Source organism: Mustelus asterias, chromosome 4 (assembly GCF_964213995.1).
Source record: "Mustelus asterias chromosome 4, sMusAst1.hap1.1, whole genome shotgun sequence".
NCBI lineage: Eukaryota > Metazoa > Chordata > Chondrichthyes > Carcharhiniformes > Triakidae > Mustelus > Mustelus asterias.
The window spans coordinates 87,009,808-87,027,927 of NC_135804.1; the positions used below are offsets into that span (position 1 = coordinate 87,009,808).

Here is an 18,120-nt window from a genome sequence, read left to right on the forward strand (position 1 = left end):
TTTAAATGTGCATTGAACATAAAACTATATTTAGAAAAACTGTTTTAATATTTTTTGTTTTACAAGCACATTTTACAAAAAAGACGTGTAAATATGTAGAAAGGTGGATACAGGCTTCACATTGTACAGTTATACTGTGGCCTTCCTAAGCATTGCTGTCCATTTAGTTGATTTTTTTTGAAGTTGCATTCACAGTAACTCCAACAGTAAAGAATCCAGAACATCAGGGTTAATTGTTCGTCATGAGTAGTATTTCTCGATGGAGGCGACCAATTCAGCAGTTACTTATTCTTTTGTCTCTGTTCCCCCGGTCTCCGCAGTACCTTCATCCACAGCTTCTTTGTCCTCTTTGTTTCGTTTATTCTTCTTGTGTTTGTGACGTCTGTGACTTTCTCCTTCCTCGTCGTGCTGTTTGCTGTGAACACAAATGAACAGTAAAATTTGTTGGCCATTACAGCTACAAGAAACCACTCAAATCCCAAAAGGGCACCAAATTTCCAGATTGGTCAAAGCCAATAAATAAAATTAGAGCACACAAGTCACTTTATGAAATTTCCAATTTAGTGTGTCAATGGGTGGCACTGCTGCCTCACAGCGCCAGGGACCTGGGTTCAATTCTGGCTTTGGGTGACTGTCGGGGTGGAGTTTACACATTCTCCGTGTTTGCATGAGTTTCCACCGGGTGCTCTGGTTTCCTCCTACACCCCAAAGATGGTTGGGTTGATTAGCCATATTAAATTGCCCCGTAGTGTCAGGGGGATTAGCAGGGTAAATACATCAGGTTTCAGGGATAGGGCCGAGGTGTGATTGTTGTCGGTGCAGTCTTGATGGGCCAACTGGCCTCCTTCTGCACTAAGGATTCTATGAAGTGTTATTTCTATCCAGTTAATTTGGCTCTGGTAAAATTAAAGTACTCATATGGCCTTAACTAATTTAAAATCCTTTAAGTGCTCCAAGTTTGCCATTCAGTGAGCTGGGAAAACCAAGCTTAAAAACAAGCTGTTCAGCCAAATAGTCTGCTGCTGCTCAGTGATCACTTGCCTAAAGTACTTTAATTATATACAGAATCATCACCTTGAGGAGGAAAGAAGTTTGAAGTTTATTAGTCACAAGTAGGCTTGCATTAACACTGCAATGAAGTTACTGTGAAAATCCCCTAGTCACCACACTCTGGCACCTGTTCAGGTACATGGAAGGAGAATTTAGCATGATTAATGCACCAAACCCACACAAACATGGGGAGAATGTACAGTCTCCACACAGACAATGACCCAAGCCGGGAATTGAACCCAGGCGCTGTGAAGCAGCAATGCTAACCACTGTGCTGCCCCAATTAAAAAGCTAGTCTGCAAAACTATGGTTAATTCTGTGAATGACTGTCTCCTTTTGTCCCATAGCACCAATGCCATGCTCTGGCTAGTGTGATGGTGCCCAAAGGGTGACCACACAACTTTGCTGTCGAAGCAGCACAGTGGTTAGCACTGCTGCCTCACAGCACCAGGGACCCAGATTCGATTCCTGGCTTGGGTCACTGTCTATGCGGAGACTATGTTCTCCCCATGCTTGTGTGGGTTTCCTTCCACAGTCCAAAGAGGTGCTGGGTAGGTGGATTGGCCATGCTAAATTGCCCCTTATAGTGTCAGGGGACTAGCTAGGCTAAATGCATGGAGCTATGGGGATAGAGACGGTGGTATTGTGGTTGGTGCAGACTTGATGGGCTGAGTGGCCTCCTTCTGCACTATAGGATTCTAAGAGTATCTGGTAACCATTCAACATTTCTCCCCTTCTCAGCTGAAATGAGCTGAAGGGACAGGAGCCCACATTGCTTGCTGCTGAACCTATACAGTTGGATGCAGTGAGGAGGGGAGTTAGTAAGATATGTTGGCCAGTTGCAAAGCAGCCAATATTTTAATGCAGAAAAGAAATCACAGGCCAGGGTCATTGTCTGTGTGGAGTTTGCACATTCTCCTCGTGTCTGCGTGGGTTTCCTCCGGGTGCTCCGGTTTCCTCCCACAGTCCAAAGATGTGCGGGTTAGGTTGATTGGCCAGGTTAAAAATTGCCCCTGAGATGCGTAGGTTAGTGGGATTAGCGAGTAAATATGTGGGGGTAGGGCCTGGGTGGGATTGTGGTCGGTGCAGACTCGATGGGCCGAATGGCCTCCTTCTGCACTGTAGGGTTTCTATGATTTCTAGGATCTATGATATTCCACATTATTCTATGTTTTCTCATGAGAAAGTGATTTTCATTAAGCATGATTTTTTTTTTAGGAACATTGCAGGAGTGCTAAATGAGGAATAGCTATACCTCACAGACCTGTAAAGCACCTTGCATGTCCTGATGTGGTGGAAGGCACTGTATAAATTGAAGCTCTTTTATAAAGAAACTGCTCACATCATCAAACACTGCAGCAAATTATCAACTAGTGAGTTAAAAATATAAAATGCTGGAACTACTCAGCAAATCAAGCAGCAACGTGGGAGAGAAACAGCATTCTTACATTTCTATATTCCTTCGAATGGAAATTCAGAGTTTTTAAGCCAGTATTAGGGGGCAGGAGGGACAAAAGGGAAGATCCATGATAAAATCCCGACAGTGCAGGAGGCTGACATTTGGCCCATCGAGTCTGCACCGACTCTCTGACAGAGCATCTTTAACTAGGCCCTCCCTCTGCCCGATACCCGTAATCCCCCTAACCTACACATTTTGGGACACGAAGGGGCAACTTAGCATGACAATCCACTGACCTGCGCATCTTTGGATCGTGGTAAGAAACCAAAGCATGCAGAGAAAACCCACACAGGGAGAATGTATGAACTCCACACAGTCACCCAGGCTGGAATCGAAGCCATGTCCCTGGCACTGAGGTAGCAGTGCTAACCACTGTGCTACCATGCCGCCCAGAGCAGGGGAGGTTAACAAGATTTTATGATGAAAAGGCCAGAGAGTGGTAATGGGTGTAGTAAAGAAAAGGAAGATGTGCCCAGTTTAAATGTGAATGGCTACACAGCAACAATCTGAATTCAACAATAAACAGGACAGGTTTATAGGATCTGTTTCTACTGCCATCGCATATTTGTGCACCTGATATTGATGTACATGAAATTCATTCTGCACAGAGATTGAAGAGAAGAGGAGGAAAGATTGCCCCAACTTGATTTTCCTGTTCAAATCATTTTCACTCACTACCCCCTCCATGCCTTAGAAACATAGAAACTAGAAGCAGGAGTAGTCATTCGGCCCTTCAAGTCTGCTCCACCATTTTGATCATGGCTGATCATCAAATTCAATATCCTGTTTCCCCTTTCCCTCATAATCCCTTGATCCCCAAGAGTTATGTCTAATTTCTTCTTGAAATCAGACAACATTTCAGCCTCGACTACATTCTGTGGTAGTGCATTTCACAGATTCACCACTCTCTGGGTGAAGTTTGTCATTACCTCAGTTCTAAAAGGTTTACCCCTTATCCTCAAACTATGACCCTTAGTTCTGGACTTCCCCACCATTGGTAACATTCTTTCCAAATCTAGCCTGTCTAACCTTGTTAAAATTTTCTAAGTTTCTATGAGATCCCATCTCACTCTTCTAAACTCCAGTGAATATAATCCTAATCAACTTAGTCTCTCGTCATATGACAGACCTTATTACCAGAATAAGCCTGGTAAACCTTTGATGTACTTCCTCTATAGCAAGGACATCCCTCCCCAGATAAAGACACCAAAACTGCACACAATACTCCAGGTGTGGCCTCACCAACACCCTATACAATTGCAGCAAAACATCCCTATCATTATACTCAAATCTTAAGAACATAAGAAATAGGAGCAGGAGTAGGCCATCTAGCCCCTAAGCCTGCTCCGCCATTCAATAAGATCATGACTGATCTGATAGTGGGTTCAGTTCCACTTACCCGCCTGCTCCCCATAACCCTTAATTCCCTTAATGGTTAAAAATCTATTTATCTGTGACTTAAACACATTTAACGAGGTAGCGTCTATTGCTTCATCGGGCAGAGAATTCCAAAGATTCACTACCCTCTGGGAGAAGAAGTTCTTCCTCAACTCTGTTCTAAATTGACTCCCCTGTATTTTGAGGCTATGCCCCCTAGTTCTTGTTTCCATTGTAAGTGGAAATAACCTCGCTGCTTCTACCCTGTCTAGCCCATTCATTATCTTATATGTCTCTGTAAGATCTCCCCTCAACCTTCTAAACTCCCATGAGTACAGGCCCAGTCTATTCAATCTCTCCTCATCTCCGGAATCAACCCGGTGAACCTTCTCTGTACCCCCTCCAAAGCTAATATATCCTTTCTTAAATAAGGGGACCAAAATTGTACACAGTACTCTAGGTGCGGCGTCACCAGTACCCTGTACAGTTGCAGCATGACCTCCCTGCTTTTATACTCCATCCCTCTCGTGATAAAGGCCAACATTCCATTTGCCTTCTTGATTACCTGCTGCACCTGCAAACTGAGTTTTTGTGACTCATGCACAAGGACCCCCAGGTCCCTCTGCACAGTAGCATCTTCTCGCCATGAAGGCCAATATAACATTTGCCTGCTGTACTTGCGTGCTTACGTTCAGCAACTGATGCACGAGGACTCCAAGGTCTCATTGAAATAGCCCATCCCTGTTTACATTCTATTTTCCCCTTTCATCCTATAAAATTCCATCTTTTTCTCCTTGATAGGTTCTGTTTTCTCTGGTGAGTGTGTTCCAAGATATTGTGAAGAGTATGATCCAAGTGTTAACTGTTTTCAAACCACAATTAGATGGGAGTGATTGGCACTGCTGCCTCACAGTGCCAAGGACCCGGGTTCGAACCTGGCCTTGGGTGACCGGTGTGTGGGGAGTTTGCACATTCTCCCTGAGAGTTTCCTCCAGATGCTTGGTTTCCTCCCACACTTCAAAGATGTGCAGGTTAGGTGGATTGGCCATGGTAAATGTGTAGGGTTACGGGGATAGGGTGGGTGGGACCTGGGAAAAGTCTCTTTCGGAGAGTAGGTGCAGACTCGACGGGACAAATGGCCTCCTTCTGTACTTTAGGGATTCTATGAATCCCAGAAATAATCATTGAAGACTAGTGTAGTGATAACTCCAGTGCCAGAACTGAGTTGTGCGTTGTAGCCCCATTTAGCTGGTATGTTAGATAAGATGAAACATCAATACAAATAGATTTCAAGAAGTCTGGAAGATAAAATCAAATACATACCGTCTCGAGGACTTATGCTTGGAATCATCTTTGTCCTTGTGTCGTCGTTCCCTGTGGCGATCTTCTCGGTCTCTACTGCGATCTCTGCTCCGATGATAGTCTCTGTCATAGTTACGTTCTCTGCTGGAAGAACAGAGTGTGCATAGAGTGGTGGCAAGTCATGCAAACATTTGTTTACACTTAGACAAAGGATCTTAATTTCCCAATTTAACCATGTCAAATTTTGTCTCAAACATTCCTGTGAAACACCTTATTATGTTTTATTATGCTAATGGAAATATAGATATATGCAGTCTGATTGCTAGTTTAGGCTGCTGTTTGAGCTTTAATTGCCAATTATTTGCCCATTCTGCAAAAAAATGTCTTCATGCAATTTGTTGCAGCAATTCACAAAATTGTCTATTTCCCCCAATTTGGTGTCATCCACGAATTTTGAAATTGTGTTTTTATTCTAAAATCCAAATCACTAATGTAAACTGTGAACAGCTGTGGTTCCAGCACTGATCCTTGTGGAATTTCTGGAATAACTACCCATCACTCCCACTCTTCGCTTTCTGGCTTGAAGTCAGCTAGTAATCCATTCTGCAACTTGGCTCCGAATTCTCATTCTTTTAACTTATTCATTAGTCTATTAAGGGGCACCTTATTGAAAACCTTTTGAAAATCCAGATAAATTACATCCACTGTATTACCCATTTCTATCTTCACTATTCTTTCCTCCTCAAATTCAATAAAGTTGGTCATGCAAGAATTTCCCTTTTAAAATCCATGTTGACTATTCAGGATTATATTTTTCATTTCCAGATGTCTTTCTATTCTCCCCATTAGTAGGGATTCCTTTATTTTCCCGACCAACAATGTTAAGCTGACTTGTCTATTATTCTCTGGGCGTTGTCCGTCTCCTTAATTATAGGAATTACTTTAGTTATCCACCAGTCCTCTGACACTACACCTTGTCCTAGTGGCACTACACTTTTTTTAGACAAATTATTTAATATGTATAGAAATCCCTCTGCCCCCCCCCCCCTAGATTCTCTTAAAATACCTGCATGCAATCCACCTGGACCGAAGATTTCATCGTCTGAGTTTGATTAGTTTAATGAATACATCCCCTTTTATTTTAGACACACTGGCTGCCCATCGTCTCACTGCTCATCTCATGATTCAACATCATACTATGATATTATTTTACAGGTTCACAGTACAAGAGTTAAACAAATCTCGTCTGTCTGGGCAGATAGAAATTTTCCTACAATTCTCAGTAGTTTCAGGATCAGGAAGACCCACAATCTCCATCATCTAGAAAGACAAGAACAACAGAGGCATGGGAACATTACCATCTGAAAGCTTCCCCTCCAATCCACATACCATCCCAAATTGGTATTATGTCATTGTTTCTTCATGGTCACTGGGTAAAAGCCCTGTAACTCCTCTTCTGCACTGCACTGTTGGCATATTTGCACCAGCAGAGGAGTTAGAGGTGGACAGGAAAAGCTGACCTTGCCAGCAATGGCCATGTCCTATTAAGGGACAGTTACAAAGTAGAAATTCCCCCCAATAATTAAAGCCATCCTTAACACCAGCCCCAAATCATCGTGCGAGATATCTGCAAGAGTAGCCTCCAGAGAGAAATATTGTTGGTTAGATTTAAAGCAGAAACAACACTATACTGGTTTAATATTTTGTTATGTTTGTTGTTTTTAGTTCTTGCTCTTCAGGTTAGTAAAACAAGATAGCAGCCAAAAGAATTAACAAACAATGTTTCAGATGATTTCACCAATTTCCCTTTGGCAGTTGGTCGTTTTGCTGGTAGTTGTTTGCTGACTAAATTTTCAACCTACCAGAGATCAAACAGCAATGGCCCTCTGGATCAAGATCCATTTCAAAACACAAAATTTCCAAAGATGGTTTTGAGTTCATTGCTCCAGGAGAGTTTCTTCCCAGTTTCAGTTCAATTTAATTGCTTTTCTATCCTGCACCATTCATTTATACTTTCTCCTCAGATTTACAAATGAAACTATCTTGGCAGACAGGCTGGCCTGGTTTTCAGCCTGGAGGCATGTTCTGACCAGTTGGGGAATGGGGTTGCTATTGAGAGGTTGGGAAAGTGGGAAGAACAGGTTTTGGAGGAGCACAGATATCTTGGAGGGTTTTGGGGTTGGAGGAGATTACTGAGATGAGGAGGAGCAAGGTCATGGAGGGTTAGCAGTCCTCAGAGTCTACATCACCTGAATCCAGGACTAGGTAGATTTTGGAGGTCTCCGGATAGAGAGGGAAGGTGACACCTTGTGGTAGTGGGAGGTCAGAGGCCTGCCCAAGGCCTGAACAGTTACTTTTTGGGCTCCTCCCACCAGCTCAAAAATTGAAGCTATGGAAAAAAAGCCCTTACGTGATCAATAATTGGTCACTTAAGAGCCTCAACTGTGGCCCTCAATGTGATATTAGAAGTTTAAAAAATAAATCACAAGAGTCATTAGTTAAATAAAGTATCAAAAAAAGCGATAATTCAGGGTGAGGACCATTTTAACTTTTTTGCTATTAATATATAAATACAATGAATGTATTTTATTCATTAGATATGCAAATTGTGCGTTCTATCAAAGACAATTGGCAATTTGCCAAGTATTCGATTTAGAAATGCCAATTTTGTGTCTTGCAGTTTTAGGTTTTTTTTCAAAAAAGGTTCGCAAGATAACAAGTCTAGGGGATACCGGTCTGGTTGTCTCAACCTCTACGCGCAGGACAAGCCCCTCATGCTAGGAGTCAGACGAGTGAACATTTGTTGTACTCCCGGGATTCAGGGTGAGGTAGCCAAATGGATACAAAATTGGCTTGATGACAGAAGACAGAGAATGGTTGTGGAGGGTTGTTTTTCAAACCGGAGGCCTGTGACCAGCGGTGTGCCTCAGGGATCAGTGCTGGGCACTGTTATTTGTCATTTATATTAATGATTTGGATGAGAACATAGAAGGCATGGTTAGTAAGTTTGCAGATGACACCAAGATTGGTGGCATAGTGAACAGTGAAGAAAGTTATCTCCGATTGTAACGGGATTTTGATCAATTGGGCCAGTGGGCTGACGAATGGCTGATGGAGTTTAATTTAGATAAATGCGAGGTGATGCATTTTGGTAGATTGAACCAGGACAGGATTTACATGCAAAAGTTAATGGTAGGGTGTTGGGGAGAGTTACAGAACAAAGAGATCTAGGGGTACATGTTCATAGCTCCTTGAAAGTGGAGTCACAGGTGGACAGAGTGGTGAAGGAGGCATTCAGCATGCTTGGTTTCATTGGTCAGAACATTGAATACAGGAGTTGGGATGTCTTGTTGAAGTTGTACGAGACATTGGTAAGGCTGCACTTGGAATACTGTGTACAACTGTGGTCACCCTATTATAGAAAGGATATTATTAAACTAGAAAGAGTGCAGAAAAGATTTACGAGGGTGCTACTGGGACTTGATGGATTGAGTTATAAGGAGAGGCTGGAGCGTAGGAGGCTTTGGGGTGATCTTATAGAGGTCTATAAAATAATGAGTGGCACAGATCAGCTGGATAGTCAATATTTTTTCCCAAAGGTAGGGGAGTCTAAAACTAGAGGCATAGGTTTAAAATGAGAGGGGAGAGATACAAAAGTGTCCAGAGGGGCAATTATTTCACACAGAGGGTGGTGAGTGTCTGGAACAAGCTGCCAGAGGTAGTAGTAGAGGCGGGTACAATTTTGTCTTTTAAAAAGCATTTAGACAGTTACAAGAGTAAGATGGGTATAGAGGGATATGGCCAAATGCAGGCAATTGGGATTAGCTTAGGGATTTTAAAAAAAAAAGGGCGGCATGGACAAGTTGGACCAAAGGATCTGTTTCCGTGCTGTAAACCTCTATGACTCTATTTTCTTAATTAATTGCTGTACCCATTTGTTCACCTTGTGATTTGTGTAGAAGAACACTCAGGCCCTTCTGAATAGTAACATTTCTCACACTGTCACCATTTAAAAAGTATTCTGATTTTTCATATCAATATGGATAACTTCAAATTTCTCAATATTATGTTCAATCAGCCATGTTCTTCACCAGTTATTTAACCTATCTTTAATCTTTTGCAGCCTGTGTCCTCCTTGTATCTTACTTGCTCAACTAGAATCATAGAATGGTTACCTTACAGAAGGCTATTCAACAATAATCCTCAGTATGCTAAAAATTTAGGCAGACATCCAATTTAAGATTGCTAATCAGGCTTACAGTGTGGCGCATTTGTATGAACTGGAAGCTACATATATTAATATAAAGGGCCCTGCTCTTTGCAAGCAGAAAATACATGTACACACATTAAGCCTGTATTAACTAAACAAAATAAGTGCGAGCCATTTGCTGGGTCGTTCCACGGGGCAATGCCTTGATCAGAGTCAAGCTGCCTGGTTTAAGTTTCAAAAAGTGCTTGGCAGTCAGTCACTATCAACTGGTGCATCCTTCATGGCAATTCTTCTACCAATCAGAGTCCACTTGTCAACCAATCAACACCCTCTTCTCATACAGTATAAAGTTGTTGTTTTCCTTGACATTGGTATTCTTGTGATTGTCCTGATGAGTGAGGGACAAAAAGCTTCACCTTTTCTGTCTTTTTCAGTCATACCTTAACTACATTACATTTAAATTCTGATCGAGTCCCCTTAATAATCTCTTATTATACTGATCTTTGTTGCAGCTGCTGCTTTCTCCTCTTGTTCCAACCTGGACAACTTCATTTACTCCCCTTCCCCTCTCCACCCATCGTTTGCACTGATGCGAAACATCCATTCCCCCCTTTTCAAAATTTTGGATTTTAGTATTTAGTTATTCCTTCTGATCTTGACTTTCACTCACTTGTATTCAGATGTCGTTGGTGTCGGGCCTCGATCTCGCTCGCGATTTCTATCTCGATCAGGTTCTCGTTCCCTTTCTCTTTCTCGTCGAGGTCCTTGGTACTCCCAGTGACTGTTGGTGCTTTTCTCAACAGTGTTCATCCAGGGTGTGTGCGTGGTGGAGATAGCAGGATAACCTATTAATCCAGAGTCTGGTGGGGGGGGTGGGGAATTAAGGGAGGTGAGGTACAGATTAAAAATAAGCCCAAATGACTAGAGAACAAAAGTAATTTATGACAATCATCTTAACAACCCATGAGTTCACGATTAACAAGTTGGGAGACAGCAGGGGGGATTGAACCTGAAAAGAAATAGTTAAACCACAGAGGTCAGTCTATACACATACTCAGTGAGGAACTGGAATAATTTCCTTTGAATATATTGGAAATCAATGGATGACAGAGGGTCACAAAGTAACTAGCCTGATTGACACGGCTTTTCTGACCCACCATGACTCTCAAAAAAAGCTTCAGATAAAGTAAATGGATATTCAGGTATGAATGTAGATAATTAGTGCATTGTATATAGAAGTGCCTTTTTTCCTCTTTCAAGGGACGAATGTAAGAGTTAAACTCATTGCAATGAACAAATTTGGTCCATGATGCCCAAAGTATGACAGAAATTGATGTTTACTATTATCAGAACCTGCATATGATTTAGATTTTGTCCATCACATGTTGCTCTATCATTTACTGATTTCAGTTAATGCTTCAATTTCCATTTCTTCCAATATTTAGCTTGATTTCAATACATCAGGTAGACCTAGCACAAATTATATTCAAGAGTCTCGAATTTTAATGAATAAAGGAAACACTATGCAGATCGAAAAGATAAAAACCAGACATTTCTTGGTTCAATGTCCAGTCAATAGCGAGTTAGCCTACGTCACCAAGAAAGCAACTAAGGCTCATTTCTGGGTCTCACCACCATCTCAAACAAGGAGAGGGAAGTGGCAGGTGAGTTTCTCAATCAACTGGAGTTTGCATGCCTCATATCTATTCAATGCTCCTTACTGGAAGAGCACGTATGTCGAGTGAAAACCCGATCAGGCTCAGGTGTGATATGCTCACAGTTGTAAAGCCTGCTGACACTCACCATCCAGGCACATGTGTGTAATGGCCACTTGCGCGAGGTACTAGAGGGCGCCCAGCACCCGTGGAACCATGCTTCAGCATGAACCAGCACGTTCAGGAACAGAGGGGAAAAAACTGGCAAAACAAAACCAAAAAGGGGAACAAAAGAAAATTAATTTTAAAAAGTATATACACTGGGGAAATGTTGCTAGAGATTCTAATAAATTGTACTGCCAATGAATGTTATATGCAAGATTAAAATATACGTTTCCAACAGAATTTAACAATTACCTGCAGTAGTATAGGGGAACAGAGGAGGTGGTCTGTTGTCATAGCCTGGAGGTGGACCACTGGAAGAGACAGAAATGATTTGCTCGGCACAAGAAAACAGCATTTCAATGTTATCCCTATAGAACTGACCCTCAGTGATTGGCTTGCCCTTTCTTAAAACTTGCATCACTATTTTTAGTATTACATACATTCATCTCCCCTTCCCTCACAGTATGTAACATCTCCATATTCTTCTTGACAAAATTCACCACTTCACATTTGCCTATATTAAACTTGCCAATGGAACATCAATTCTGCAAACTTAATGTCTTCAATTGTATAAATTTCTCGCAATTTGGTTTGTCTGCAAATTTTACCTCTGATTATTGAGTCTAAATAGTTTATGTAAATTGTGAAGTGGACCCAGCGCCAGCCCGTGAAACACTGCCCAAGCCAGCTTATCCATTCTGCTACCTGCGCCCCAACTCTACATGGCTCTGATCTTAAAACAGGTGACTACAATGCAGTTTCTTATTCAAAGGCTTTCCAAAAATCCAAATTTCCTACATTACAATGGTGACCACACTTCAAAAAGCTTTATTTCATTGGTTGTGAAGTCTTTTGTGACATCCTGTAGTCATGAAAGGCACTATATAAATGCAATTGTCTTTCTTTCTTTGTAACAATGGGTTTCGCCCCAATCTTAGTTGTTAGAAAGTCATGCTGGCGGCACACTTTTTCTTACCCTTCCATGGTTGGCAACAGTAATGTCGGAGGGGGCACAACTGGTGGTGGAAATAATGCTGCAAAAAGGAAGCACAACTCAGGTCATTTTACACACCTGATTAAATTCAAAAAACATTATTTCTTCAGTAAGCTATGCTGCAGAACAACTCATTATTAAGACTACAAAAATGATCTTTGGCCATATTGCTCATTGGTTTACACACGGAATTCTATCTGAAGAGCAAGGTTCAATATATAATGACTGATCCTAACACATCATATACAGAAACAACACAATGTATAGCTGGATGGGTGTATCCCAATCCTGCCCCAATGCTTATTCTGAAACTGGCAGAGCATTACAGACTGAAAGGTTTGGAATTTCACCCCTGATCGATGCTGTTTTAACAGACCTTAGCTAGGGCATCAACTGGAATGTCAATGTGGCCTCACTCAGCACATCACATTTAGGAAGGGAAATTTGAACACATTTCCTCAATGCTGTACAGCAACTCGTCAGAAGTGCATTGTTACTTCAGCACTGACATTACGTCTTAATTTCTTTTTACATGAGATTCAAACATCGTGGAAGCTGCTTAGATGTCCCATTTGTATTATAACAGGCAAGTTACCTAGAGCAGAGTACCATATGTGGCAAACACATCTATACTGTCCTGCACAAGATCAGAAAGAAGAACTTTGCGCATGTGCGTTTAGATCTGCATACATTCAGCTTTGATTAGCAACTTCAGAATGCTGGTGAAATTTCCTCAGAAAGGCACCATTTTCTGTCAAAATGTAAAAGTGACCCAAGTAGTACTTAAATATTTTAGAGAGAGCTAGTGCTAATTGTGACACCAGTTCCTTGGTCTCAGGAACATAGGTGTTAGAAGCAGAAGTAGGTTATTTAGCCCTTTGAGTCTGCTCTGCCGCTCAATTAAATCAGGGCTGATCTGGTTGTGTCTCAACTCCACTTTGTTGTCTGCCATCCGTAACTCTTGATTCCCTTGTCTATGAAAAAGCTGCTTAACACTGCCTTGAATAAATTCAATGACCTGGCTTCCACTGTTTTCTGGGGAAGAGAATTTCACATACTGACAACCCCTTGAGAGAAAAAAAATTCTTCGCATCTCCATCTTAAAAAGACCCTGGTTCTCATCTCACCCACAAGTGGAAACGTCATCCTGGTATCTGACCCTAATCTCTGTTTAAAATAGTATATTGCTTTTCTATTCTCACTGTCAAAGTGGACAAGTTTACATTTCCCACATTATACTCCAGCTGTTAGGTTTTTGCCCACTCATTTAACCTGCCTATATCCCTTTACTGACTCGCCACCTCCTCTTGACAACTTACTTTGCAATCTATCTTGGTGTTATCAGCAAATTTAGCTATTATACACTTGGTAGCTTCATCCAAATCACTGTTGTAGATTCGTAAATAGATGAGGCCCTAGCACTGATCCTTGCGGCACTCCATTTGTCACAGCTTGCCAATCTAAACCAGACCCATTTATCCCTATTCCCTGATTCCTGTACCAAACAACCCTTTATCCATGCCATATGTCACCCCCTACACCAAGTAATCTTATTTTGTGCAGTGACCTTCAATGTGATGCCTTACCAAATTTCTTCTAGTGGCCCAAGTACACTACATCTATATGTTCTCCATTATCCACTTGGCTCGTTACTTCTTGAAAAAAAATCTCTTAATAAATTAGTTAAACACCAGTTCCTTTTCACAAAGCCATGACGACTGTGCCTGATCAAATTATGATTTTCTAAGTATACTGCTCGGATCATCTTAACAATGAATTCCAGCAATTTCCCTGTGACACACATTAGGCTAACTGGCCTGTAGATCCCAGCTTTCTGCCTCCCTCCTTTCTTGAATAAAGGTGTAACATTTGCTATTTTCTAACCCACGAGGACCTTTCTAGAATCTAAGGAGTTTTTTGGAAGATTACAGCCAATGCACCTACAAATCGGCAGCCACTTCTTTTAAAACCCTAGATGTAGGCCATCTGGTCCTGGGGATTTGACAGCCTTTAGGTCAAATAGTTTTCCCAGTACCTTTTCCCTAATGATGGCAATTGTTTAAAGTTCTTCCCTCCTGGTCAACTTTTGATTTTCAAGCATCTTTTGGGGGGTAAGTCTTCTACAGTGGAAATGGACACAAAATACCTGTTCAATGCCTCTGCCATTTCTTTGTTTTCCATTATCAATTCCCCAGATTCACCGTGTAGATGTCCAACCAAGTAACCTCTTAGCATTACTATTTCTTATCTCTACCCAAACTGATTCTACAGAAGTGTGATACACGCCGGCGAGTTTCCAAGTTCTGATCTTCTAGGCCCCTCGCTGGCAAACATGCCAGTTTTCTCACCGGAAACTACACTCTGCCATTTTTTGGTAAGATTTCTCCCCACTATCTTGCTCTTTTGAGCCAAAGTCATCTCTCACTGCTGCACTAATGCCATCCTTAATTAATAGAACTACTCCATCATCTTTTCCTAACTTTCTATTTTTTCGAAGGTCAAATACTGTTCAATATTCAGGTCCCAACTTGGTCACCCTGCAGCCATGTCTCTGTAATGGCCATCAGGTCATACATATTTATTTTTATCTGTGCTAACAATTCATCCATTTTGTTATGAATGCTGTGCATATTCAGAGCCTTGAACTTTGGCTTGATATTAATATTTGTGAAATCAGCAGCATTATTACTGCCCATTAGGTTTCTGAGCAAAAGGATTGTATGCCAAGTGTGCAGCATATCTGGGTATAAAATTGTTCCATTAAAATTCTATGATTCCAACTGTAGATCCTTTAAAGTAACCAAGTGCATTTCTTACATTTATATGAATGTAAATTGAAAGTATGATTACCTGGAAGAGGACCAGGTGGCGGCATTCCTGTGAACACAACAAAGATTCACTTGCTTAAAACAAACTTTATTAAAGTATTAGCTGACTCTAATGTTAAGCTTAATTGATAAAAATGTTCTCCAGTTACCTGGAAGAGTGGTTCCTTCTGAACCATCCCGAGGCAGAGAAAAAATTTTAAACTAATGACAGGGTTGCTAAATTACAGTAAACAAGCATCAACAATGTGGTTACACTGATAAATCATTGGATTATTGTTCATTAATCTACTGAATTACTGATCATTTTGCTGAGTAGGGTGCTGTAAATGCAAATGCCATTTACAGCACCCTTGGGCAAATGCCCAAGTCATCTGGTATAAACACAGCTACAGGTTAGATGTTTGTTTTATACCTTCCCAATTTTGCACTTCTTTGACTTTAATGTCACTGAAAGAAGACATTAACGTAAAGAGAGTTCCATTGTGCCCAAGCAACTTGTTTCAACATCATCCTGAGAAGAACATCACCCACAGAAACAAAGTATTTCCCATTTCTCACAAAACATAAATGCTGGGTCTCATCCTCTAAGCAACTTTATCAGTTTGATGCTTGCATAGATTACTTTATGCTGTGCTTGTACATCCACTTCAGGTGAATGGGAACACCAGCACCTGCAAAATTCCCTCTAAGTCATACTCCACACTGACTTGGATCTATAATCGCCGTTCCTTCACTGTCACTGGGTCAAAGACCATGGAATACCCTCCCTCACAGCACTGTGGGTGTACACCACATGGACTGCAACAGTTCAAGATGACAGCTCACCATCACTTTCTTGAGGGCAACAAGTGCAGGCCCAGCCAGCAACGCCTACATCCAATGGACGTCCTAATCACTTCAGTTAGGTCCCTCATCCCCAGAATAAGTAGAGATTTCCATTAACCCATGATGGTTTTGAGCCCAAGTAAATAAAATAGAAATCTTGTTTTAAGAAATGCCTTCTACTATTTATTATCTGTTACCACAATGCCACAAAGAATTTAACTACGCGATTTGATTTTCAGATTGAAGAAAACAAGCTATTGAAGTAAGGAAAATTCACGAATCAGGTTGTCCAGCCTGACTTTGCTGTTGGAAGATAAGGGGATAGTTATAGATGTAAGTCCAGAAGGTAGAAGGTTGTCATTCTCGCCCTGTTGGGTGAAGAAAACTGAGAGGAAAAGACTTAAAACCTACTTCTTCTCTCGCCCAAAAGGAAAATAAATATTTGTCATTTTTGTTTCATTTAAAGGTTTAATTTATTGAACCATTGATTATACAGTATCAGTATAAATCTGTTAAATCAATGTGATGGCAATAGATCATTTGTTATTGAGGGGGAAATGAATTCCAAACTCTTCCTGCCTCTGATGGCAGAAACTCATGCCAGGTGTACTCTACTATCATGCACAAGAAACCACCTTCAGCCAAGAGAAAATGTTGGAAAATCTCAGCAGGCCTGGCAGCATCTGGAAGGAGAGAAAAGAGCTGATGTTTCGAGTCCAGACGACCCTTCGTCAAAGCCCAACCTTACCCCAACCACACTTCAGGTCTGTGATGGCAGATCACGTGAGGCAAAGGCAGTATACCCAAACTTGATCATTTTTTCACTTAATATTCACACACAAGCACATTCCGAAAGTATTTCCAATACAGAAATTCCATTAAATTACTGAACTCTTAGTATTCAGCAAAGACCAGGGATCAAATAGAGAATAACACCAGAGAGAATATTTAACTGCACCCACTGATGGAAGCTATTTTCACCTTACACTGCATCAAAGGAAGAGTTTCATAGCTTGAATCAGAGTGCAAATAAACCTGGCCCCAAGATGGTCTTGCAATAAAGATGCCAAGCTTCCCCCCACCCATTTACAATGAGCATAATAAACCAAATGTACAGGTGCACTATAAACGGAGAATTAAAATTGATATTTTCCCTGGAAATTACAAAACTAAAGAAAGGAAAAAAAAGTCAGGAGATCAGTGGGCAGTTTCACCTTAAATGCTTGAATAATTTGTCCCAAACCCTTTTTTCATTCGATAGATCACATTCAATCAGAAAGTGTTTTTTCCCTCTAATTTGATGACAAACAGCTGGCTTCTTGGTTGAGAATTTTTCTGGTTGCAACAGTTTCAAATCTGTAATGACAGACTGCAGTCATGAAATACAGTTTCACTGACACCAGGAATTCCAGTACCCTCGCTCTTGGTATTCTGCTCTTGTTAAACCTTCTTTAACCGTTACGACATTCAAAATACAACTAAGAAATCTATAATCAGAAGAAAACAAGTATCAAAGATTCTTACCTGGTGGGTGTATGGGTGGTGGTCCACTAGTGACAGGAGGGGGTGGGTGCAAGAAGTGAGGTGGTGGTCCGGGTATCGGAGGAGGAGGGCCTGTCGGAGTTGGAAATGGTGGCCTTTTGTTTCCATGGTCTCCGAGAACCTAACATCACACAACCAAAAATAATTTTATAATTGAGTCAATAACATTCCAGTTTCAAAATTGCACTAAAGAAAGGGAGTTGGGAAGGCACAAACAGGGAAAGGCAATCAAGCTAGTCCCAAATATACACAGTAGTTGGCAACATCCTTCGGTTTACCTTTCAGCAGAAACTCAACTCGACTCGCCACATAAAAACAGTGGCTGCAAGAGCAGGTCAGAAGCTAGGAATACTGCGGCGTGTAACTCACCTCCTGACTCCCCAAAGTCTGTCCACCATCTACAAGGCACAAGTCAGGAGTATGATGGAATACTCCCCACTTGGTTAGATGTGTGCAGCTCCAACAAAACTCAAGAAGCTTGACATCACCCAGGACAAAGCAGCCCACTTGATTGGCAACAAATCCACAAACATCCGCTCCCACCACCACAGACACTCAGTAGCAACAGTGTGTGTACTATCCACAAGATGCACTGCAGCAATTCACCAAAGATCCTCAGACAGCATCTTCCAAACCCACGAACAGTTTCATCTAGAAAGACAACAGCAGCAGATACATGGGAACATCATCTGCAAATTCCCCTCCAAGCCACT

At 41.4% G+C, this 18,120-nt stretch overlaps 2 protein-coding genes across 5 annotated transcripts in view; both read right to left on the reverse strand.

The window, feature by feature from the left end:
* kdrl (kinase insert domain receptor like) overlaps positions 1 to 18,120 on the reverse strand; it is a 509,442-nt gene that overhangs the window by 104,975 nt on the left and 386,347 nt on the right. The gene's annotated exons all lie outside the window — the stretch shown is intronic.
* Positions 225 to 18,120, reverse strand: part of LOC144492837 (pre-mRNA 3'-end-processing factor FIP1-like) — a 48,476-nt gene continuing 30,580 nt past the window's right edge. For 2 of the 4 annotated variants that reach the window (XM_078211343.1, XM_078211341.1), the window contains exons 10-16: positions 17,390 to 17,528; positions 15,063 to 15,089; positions 12,195 to 12,252; positions 11,471 to 11,529; positions 10,069 to 10,258; positions 5,210 to 5,329; positions 225 to 415 (exon numbers count right to left, since the gene is read on the reverse strand). In XM_078211343.1, coding sequence (XP_078067469.1) covers positions 286 to 415; positions 5,210 to 5,329; positions 10,069 to 10,258; positions 11,471 to 11,529; positions 12,195 to 12,252; positions 15,063 to 15,089; positions 17,390 to 17,528 — 723 coding nt within the window. In that variant the 3' untranslated portion in view covers positions 225 to 285. Of the gene's footprint in view, positions 416 to 5,209; positions 5,333 to 10,068; positions 10,259 to 11,470; positions 11,530 to 12,194; positions 12,253 to 15,062; positions 15,090 to 17,389; positions 17,529 to 18,120 lie in introns of all 4 variants that reach the window. The other 2 variants (XM_078211342.1, XM_078211340.1) reach the window with 1 other exon arrangement.